General features: G+C 45.0%; 1 protein-coding gene across 2 annotated transcripts; it reads left to right on the plus strand.

Annotated features, from left to right (window-relative positions):
* Positions 1 to 10: 10 nt before the first annotated feature.
* On the plus strand, positions 11 to 8,614 carry LOC144162343 (uncharacterized). Of its 2 annotated transcripts, none has more exons than XM_077692836.1 (8): positions 11 to 865; positions 938 to 1,034; positions 1,659 to 1,784; positions 1,928 to 2,078; positions 3,004 to 3,115; positions 4,069 to 4,252; positions 4,684 to 4,832; positions 6,191 to 8,614. In XM_077692836.1, exons 1-6 carry the CDS (start codon positions 536 to 538, stop codon positions 4,195 to 4,197), a joined length of 945 nt encoding a protein of 314 aa, XP_077548962.1. In that variant the 5' UTR covers positions 11 to 535; the 3' UTR covers positions 4,198 to 4,252; positions 4,684 to 4,832; positions 6,191 to 8,614. The 2 variants fall into 2 exon arrangements, with proteins under 2 accessions (XP_077548962.1, XP_077548963.1); XM_077692837.1 differs by having other exon boundaries at positions 4,069 to 4,215.

Here is an 8,614-nt window from a genome sequence, read left to right on the forward strand (position 1 = left end):
GAGTTCCTGGGTAACATTCGTTAGCGGCGCTGCAATCGCAAGACAAAAAAAAAAAAAAAAAACTTCAAAAGGTGGAGCAGTGGTAGAATACTCGCTTCACACACGACAGTCTCGGGTTCGATACCCACCAGCGCTGCAGTGTTATATCTTTCTTTTTTAGTTTTCTTTATTTTAATGTCCGCGAAACCTTGGGTAACTACTCTTAAAGGGGCACTGACACAAAATTTTGAAGGCGAGATAACTTCGGAGATAGATTGTCGAGAACGCCCATACATCATCTGCAAAATGTCAGCGGCAAATACAGCCTAGAACATATTTAAAATCAATTTTAAAGTGAGCGAAACGCAACCGTGCAGCCAGCGGAGGACCTCGCGCCATCGACATTACGTGGATTTTTTTTAAATAAGCAACATCCAAACACGTCCTGGGTTTGTTCCTGTTCTGTGGTTTGTTCTCTTTGTGTTGGCGGCTCCAGCGTGCGTGTTTACTTGCGCTGGCGTAGTTTACGCACTGCCCGTGCTTACTTTGTGGCACTATGTCGGGGGTACGGTGCTCCGTGGACTTCTGTCCATCGCATACAGGTTCGGGTGCAAGCATGCACAGGTTTCCTCAGGGCGATGGCCCTCGCCGCCAAAAGTGGATAGAGTTTGTGCGCGGTGCTGCGGGACGCACAGAGTGGACCCCACGGAAGAGCAGTCGGATCTGCTCTCTCCATTTCGAGCCGGCGTGCTACAAACAGGACCCCCCGTACGCGCTGCTACCCCGTCCGCGTTGCTGTCTTGAGCCTGATGCCGTGCCGTCTATTTACAACGTCGTGGGCCCTGATTCGGAGCATTCTTCGCTATCCAAGCGTCCTCGGCTACAGGTTCGTATTGCTTGCGTTCTGCTTGCATGTGTTTAGTTTCACAAATATGTAATGACGCCCAATATCGTGCAGGCTCTCTCTGACATGCACCCTGAGGATGCTGCATCCCCTACCATTTGGGCGGGCCCCAGCGCTGATTGTGGGCTGAACGAAGTCGCGAAGGCAGCAGGTGGGTATTGTTATCCCGGTGCGTGTAACGACTCCACTTTCGGCCGTCAAGTACTGAGCTAGGATATCGCATGGCGCGCTTGCACTTGCGGTGTTGTTAATAGAACGCCACGTACACGTTTGGCCGTAACAGACTGCGGCATATATGGCCGATCGTGTTTCAGAAGTCCCCGGCTGTATCGCGATCGAAAGTGGCCGTGGTACCGGCAATATGGTACTTCATGAAGTGATGTTTCGAAGTATCAATAAATTCGAATAGCACCGCGTGAGTAAATGAGCATTGCGATAATAGAAACGGGTGACAGCATTCTGGGGCACACCAAAATTATCACACAAATGCAGGGTTCCTGCACTTGAAAAATTTCTGTGCATTTCAACATATCTCAACCACAGTGTACTGATATGTATTGTGAATCAGAATAAGCTAACACCATCGAATAAGTATACATGGGTAAGTGGGCCATTACTAACTAGCCACTGCGTTGCTAAAAACATGACAGTTTCATTCAGCACAAGCGTCAAAAATAACACATCATTACCAGTTATAAAGGTCTATAAGGATAATGCACCGACAGCATGTAAAAACTTGACTTGAAGACAAACAGCTCGATATTTGTTTCCACAGGACAAGCAAAGGTGGATGCAGAGAGCCAGTGCATTGTTCAAGTTTCTTCTAAGGCAACTCAAGTGGTGCTGAAGGCTCACACAAAAGCTGCCAAGGTTCAAACAACCCGAATAGTGAACGAAATGGGTGAGTGCCTCTCGTGATACTGCGATATGTAATCATATCGATCATTCTGAATTCTAGAATCGCAACCCACTAGGGAACATTTCATGTTTTTTTAGGTGTAAGTGTGGCTTCCTAAACATACTAGCACGCTACTGTACTTTCAGCATGCCAGACCGACTTGGAGTTACCTGATATACTATGGATGGAGGAAATGCAGCGGCGGTGCTCAACACCTTTATGCTCTGAGCCATCTTTCACTCACATTGATGATCCCCTGGGCAAAACATATGAACCCACATTGAACACCACATGCACGTAAGTAGCACGACATTTAATTTTCATGCTTGAATGTGTATTTAAATGTGCTTGAATGTGTATTGGGTGGAGTAAATCGCAACATAATAGGCTTTTGCTATCCCAAAACAAGCCAAAAAGCTGCTTTATACAAGGTCAATAAATGGGCACAAAAAGCAAAGGTTCATACCAACTACTCCTCGTCACCACACATTTCGCTTGGCAAAGTCCTTAGAAACCATAGACAGTGGCAGTCGGACAATTTACGTCCTGGGCATCTACCCACTGTGCTGACTCCTAGGTATATGGTCCTGTGCTGTCATGCATGATATTGCAAAACAAAATCTGGTCTGTGGCGGTTCAATTTCGATTGTGATGAATTAGGATAATGCTTGTACGCCGTAATTTTGTGGCACGTCCAAGAACCTTAGCTTGTCAAACATAACGTGGGTCTCCCTGTACGCAGTGCCTAATAGCGAAATTGTCTCTTTGGCACAGTTAGAAATTGGTCAAAGTTTTATTGCTGAGGTGCCTATTTTCTTAGTAACAATGTAGTCAATTGTCAACAAGAGAGACATCGTACACTTGCAATATGGGCTTGGAAAATGTGCATATTGGCTTGCAGTTGCAGAAACATTACCTTGTGCAACACGTGTTATAGATAGCAAGAAAACACTTTCTACTGCTTGCAGCACCTTCAGTGGTTATTTGTCTTGCGTCTCCACGTTTTTTTTTTTTCTTTTTCACCTATGTGCCTGTGCAGTGCGTGAGGGCACATGGTCCAGCAGTGGAATTTATTACTCGATAATTTATACAGTTAATTACACAGCATGGTGGTTGCGTGAAATCACTTGCCGACTTTACCAGTAGTATTAGTTCACCCAAAACCATGCAGTGTCCGAGAAAAGTATGTTTACTGTGTTTCAATCAACCTTATTTTTAACAGATCCACAGGTGCACCTCCTGCTAATAGGAAATTCATCGTGTACGAGGAATGCCTGCTGAAGGCTTTCCAGATGTGCCAGACATGTGGCCTTCCTGCTGAATGTTCACTACAGGTGTGGTTACATTTCTATCCCTCTAACACATTATGCTGTTATTTGCAAATGGGTTTAAAAATTAAGGCAATGCTGATTTCTTCACTCTTTCTTGACCGCGGGAAAATTGACCAATTCTTATGGGTCCAAGAAAACATTTTTTTCTGCCAAAAAAATTGGTTAAGCACTAATCATGGGAACACAAAATGCAGAATATTTAACGTCCTTTCCAATAACACCAGTTTTGAAATGTTCTCATACATCATAGTTGTGAAAAAAAAAATATTGAAATCAAAAGTTTTGTCGGGTTGTCGAAGAAAATGATGAAAAAGGGGTGGTTGTGTATTACACCATCGTTAGTAGAAAAAAATTGGAATATACATTTTGTAGGGAAACATTTCAAAAACACGCCCTAGAAAAAATGTCGACTTGCGCGGAACAGTTTGTCAGATATAAATAAAAATGTTAGCATGTGTCTCGTTCCACGCGGTGAAGCCCAACCTCCATTTCAAAATGTGCAATTTCGGGTGGTTCCATGGAAGAAATCTGGCGGTTTGACATTGTCAGAGGCACGAATTTGGCCCCACGTAATGTCAAAGCATCTTGTCTATGACTGAATTTTCATTGACGGCCTGCAGAGTATTTGGGACAAGCACACGATTCGGGAAAACATGCATGAAATTGAAAACGGAACTGAAATGGTGCTATATCAGCTGACAACGACACAATGCGCCTTTCCACAGGTGTAACACTGAACAAAATTATGTAGAATTGCTGACACACAATCTTCACACGAAATGTATGCATTTAGATGGGACCAGTAGCCCTTTCGAAATTATAGTACGTCATGGCCTTGACGACCTTCCCACCCCTCTCATGTTTTTTACTGCTATAATAGCAAATGCATACGAACAGATCATTGCAATATGCGTCTATGTGCATGGTTTGCATGGTGTGCTGGATACTTTTTGCAGGTGAAAGGTTCCCTTGCAACAGTCACAACAACGTGCCAGGAGAACCACGTCATCACATGGCACAGTCAGCCGATGAAGGGCAAGCGTGCTCCAGACATTCAGCGTGGAGTCCTTCCACTCCATCGTTAATCGCTTCGCGCTCAAGGCGTATGTATGCCTGTTCCTTCCACGGAATGCTTGCAAGGCAAGTCTGTTGCAAAAATGCCTGGGTAAACGTGTGAATAATTTTATTAGTGAACCTTCATTGTTGTTCGAAGCTTGGCATGTTATGGAGTATATTTGGCGCCCTTCACCTTCATGGAATCCAGTTTCTCCCATAGAGGGACTACATCTCTGACCATGCTCTGGGGCAGAGACATGCTTCTTTTTTTACACTTAGTGTCACTCGTGAGGAAAACACAACACTGCAGTTAGACTTGGTATATATACAAATGGCATCGAAATACATCAAATTATTGTCTTTGTTTATGCATCAAGTCGACCTCCTTTTAGGACGATATACCTTCACGTTGTTGGGAATTGGGATTTGCAATTGGGATTTCTGGCCATTATAATGATATGTGCTGACCTATGAATATGGAATGTACATAACTGTGCCATCTTTACGTACTACAGAACTGCACTGGCTGCCTTGCACTACATTGAGAATGCCGACAATGGACAGGCAGTGACACGCAGCGGTGAGCCTCGCTTCAGGGTGAAGAACCCAAAAGCGCGGAAGGGGGAAGCAACCGCCTCTTCTGTCAAGCAAGCGCCCACCTATGGTATGGAGAAAGCTGGTGCCCCTCCTCTTATAAAAATTTCAGTAATTTCCCACAAGTTGCACACAACAGCAGCTTAACACACTAAAGCTGGTTATTTTCTTTGAACACCTATTGTCGGCCTCAGATTTAGCACGCTAGCTCATTGGTTCTAAAATGTGGGTCTGTACACCGCAGGTGGTCCACAAAGGCATTTCAGGGGTCTGCAAAGCGCTTTTCGAAACTTCTCTCTCTCTCTCTCTCTCTCTCTCTCTCTCCCCCTCCCCCCCTCCATCACCACTTTGTATTCCTTTTTGCTAAACGGTGTTCCTGCTGCTGATGATGATTGATAGTGGTATCACCTTTGTAGCAGGGTGATGACGCGTCATCTCACCAAAAAAATTTACAGAAACTAATATACCTATGTTTTACACTCTTCGTTTAATACTAAAGAAATGGTAAGTAAGGATTAGTGGGGTGCGCTGCTAGAAGATGTGGGGAGTCGACTCAAGCGAGTAAACAACCCCACCGAATCTACAGGGCACAGGTGACGAAGGGGGTGGCCGTCTGATGTGCGGCGTTCGCCGACCAGAAGTAGAGAAGTTAACTAAAAAGAAAATGAACAGTTCAATGCATACGAGAGACAGAGTCCCACAATATTCATTGACCGGGCCGGACTATGCACCGCTATCGGAGGCGATTCGGCTACCTGTGAAGCGTGGCTTCGTCGTAGGCCAGGCTGTCTGAGACAATCACGGTGATTCGAGGCCCAGGAGTACGTTGGAGTCCTCCAGGGCATGGGTCGCCGATGGTGTGGTGCACAAACTGGCCGAAGCCGTTGTCACATCACGACGTCCAAACGTAGCTGATTTTCTTCGGCGTAGATTCTCCTTTTATAACTACGCCGGCACGTAGAGAGAGGGCACAACACACAACGCACCCGCCGCTGTCGAGCGCACAACTTCTCCTTTTTCTGCCTTCTGGATTCATCGGCGCGCCTTAGCATTGGCAAAGCTACGGTTGCCCCCTCGAAAGAACTCGAAGCTTCGGTGAAAGCTGAGCGGCGGAGCTTTTATTTTGGTATTTTTTTGCCGGCATGCCGGCGAGTGGTCGCGTTACTGCCGCTTCGTTCGAGAGAGTTCCAGCATTTTCTCGGGGCGAATAGAACCGAACTGAATGAATCAGACGACTGTAACAAGAATTAGGCACTGTACAATAAAATGAAAAAATTATATGATACTTTTAGGCATCGTACGCCCGAGTTTGTGACAGTAGCACTTATTTGCCACAATTTTGGAGCACCCAGTACAATATTGATAACCTTTTTGTTGTGCTTGTTACTTTGATCCTCTAACATACATGAGTGCCTTTTGGATATGCAGATTATGTGGCTCGTCTCTACTCACTGCTTGAGGAGTACGTCAATGGTGCAACTCCAAATGCCCTTCCTGTGAAGCCGCCTCATGTGACAAGCTCACTTGATTCCGTTGACAAGGCAGCCCTTGTGAAGTCCCACCTTTCGAGGTTTGGGAAAAAGTGAATTTATGACGGTGGAGGACAGTACGCAGCCGCTACCGCCACCAGTGCTATAGCCACAGCATCTGTGCTGCGTGCGGCGTGGGCTGCAAATCGGCTGCCTTGATCTTGTTAGCCACAGCATCTGTGCTGCGTGCGGCGTGGGCTGCAAATCGGCTGCCTTGATCTTGTGTGGACGCTACTTGTCAATTCTGCGCCCAGTGCTGTTGTGCCGAGTGCACTGCATCACCGCACGCCGCGGCAGAAAGCAGACCATGCAACATCTCGATGTGTTCTTCCCTTTCCGGTTTGATGGTGCATTTTCACACCCAAGAAAATGCACGCCCGTGTCTTCCGTATGCACTGAAGCCTGCCTTCGATTTTTTTGTGTGTGGCATTTATTTTGGGCAAATTTACAAGGAGAGGCACAACAACCACTCATTTTTCCGGAGATGTACGGGCAGGTCCAATCATCCATGTTAGTACGTTATGTCACTATTGTTCATTTCTTCTCAGTGTTTTTTTGTACTGAAAATATGTCACGTATCATTTACTTTATAATTTCATGCTTGACTTGATAGTAGGGTGTATTAAATAAAGTGTTCATAGCGTGTACCATGCGTGTACCAGCTGTGTTGTAGACTGCAAGATGCCGGTGCCACTTTGCACGCCTGTTGCCACCACTGGGGGTCCCCCCTCACACACGTAGTCATACAGGTTAGAGGAGGCCAGGGAGGGGTGGTCAGAGTAAGATGCAGAAAAAAAAGGCTTCCTTGGTTTCTATTATTTTTGGTGCTTCATCCAGAACTTTATGCACTTGCTATCTCCCCTTATCTGCTAGTGTTGATTGTCAATTGTTGATTGTGATGATGTGCCTAGCAGATCAACTAGTGTTAACGTCGATTACACCGTCGTAAAGCTTGTAGGACTCTGGGTTTTTTGCGGCGCAATACAAGAAAGTGTCCGCAGGCAATGCGTGAATTACTGTACAAGTCTAACGTAAGGTCAATCTTAGAGTACGCTTGCGCCGTGTGGGACCGTCGAACAGTTCTTGACAAAAATAAATTAGAAAGGGTACAAAGCCTTGCAGCCCGGTGCGCCGTTGGTAAGACTCCTAGGAACTCGAAGTTTAGCGCAAGTCACTGCAAAGAGATTTTGCAATGGGAGACACTAGAAGATCGAAGAGCAATGGTTCACTTAAAACTATTCCACTCCATATACTATTCTCAAATTGACATTTCCCGCGATGATTACATTTTTGCACCTCATTACGTGTCAGCGCGAATGGATCACACCTGCAAGGTGTGTGAAATTCGCTGCAACACATTGGTGTTCACAAACTCATTTTTTCCGAAAACAATACACCAATGGAATCACCTGCGCCCATAGTTACGGAACAGTCTGCGGATGCATTTTACGCTTCCATGTGTTTGTTGAAAGCTTTGAACTAATGCACATTTGTTCACTGTGAATTTATTGTGATGCAAAAATCGTTTTTTTGTGTGTGCGTTGTAGCCTGACATCGTAGGACAGAGTTGTACTTTCACTTTTTCGACTATCACTTGCTCGTGTTCTTGATGCAGTGTGTTATATTTTCTGTGCCACAGCAACTGCTGGAAAGCAAGGGAGCGACTTGCTGTGGCCTTTTCTTTGTATAGGTATTGAAACTCGCTGATATTCTGTACCACTTGTGCTGTTACTGACAACTATTAGTTCCGAAATTCGAAGAGCATGGCACATCTTTTTTTTTTCCTCCTTGTGTGTACAAATGGATCTGAAAAGGGGTTCGCGGCCTCTGGAACATTTTTCTTTTTTTGTTATCAATGACTAGTTGATGTATTTCTTTTTGTTATTCCCCTCCACTGTAATGCCAAAAAGGCGCTGTGGGTACCAAATAAAGAAAGAAGAAAGAAAGAAACACCTACCAGAGAGTTTATTGTTCGATCATGAGTGCTTTCCAATCGGGCTCATATCTGCTTCGTGCTATTGTGTTCTAGTAATATGCCCATGCTATGTGCAGTTTCACATTTATGCACATTTCTTATTACTATTTCTTATTTGCCACAACCTAAGGCACCTTTGAAATCTGTTATATCTGCTCCCCAATATGAATCGTGTTGACGTAGAAGCTCACTTTCATGCTTACGTATATTGCTTGCAGCCACAGCGCACCTCGGGCCACGCTGAGTGATCAAATGATGCATTTTTCATGCAGTCTCATGAAATAAAATTTATGGGAGTTCAGTGACATTTTGTTCAACAAGTAAAATATGCCAGAAAACATCACTTGG

Source organism: Haemaphysalis longicornis, unplaced genomic scaffold (genome assembly GCF_048455015.1).
Source record: "Haemaphysalis longicornis isolate Haplotype H1 unplaced genomic scaffold, Haemaphysalis longicornis Haplotype H1 scaffold_12, whole genome shotgun sequence".
Taxonomy (NCBI): Eukaryota; Metazoa; Arthropoda; class Arachnida; order Ixodida; family Ixodidae; genus Haemaphysalis; species Haemaphysalis longicornis.

What these genes read in the sequence shown, in the direction of transcription:
- LOC144162343 (XM_077692836.1), top strand. Translation starts at nt 536, where the DNA reads ATGTCGGGGGTACGGTGCTCCGTGGACTTCTGTCCATCGCATACAGGT. An exon ending in CGAAGTCGCGAAGGCAGCAG is followed by an intron (nt 1,035 to 1,658) that starts GTGGGTATTGTT and finishes TTGTTTCCACAG; the next exon opens with GACAAGCAAAGGTGGATGCA. An exon ending in CCGAATAGTGAACGAAATGG is followed by an intron (nt 1,785 to 1,927) that starts GTGAGTGCCTCT and finishes CTGTACTTTCAG; the next exon opens with CATGCCAGACCGACTTGGAG.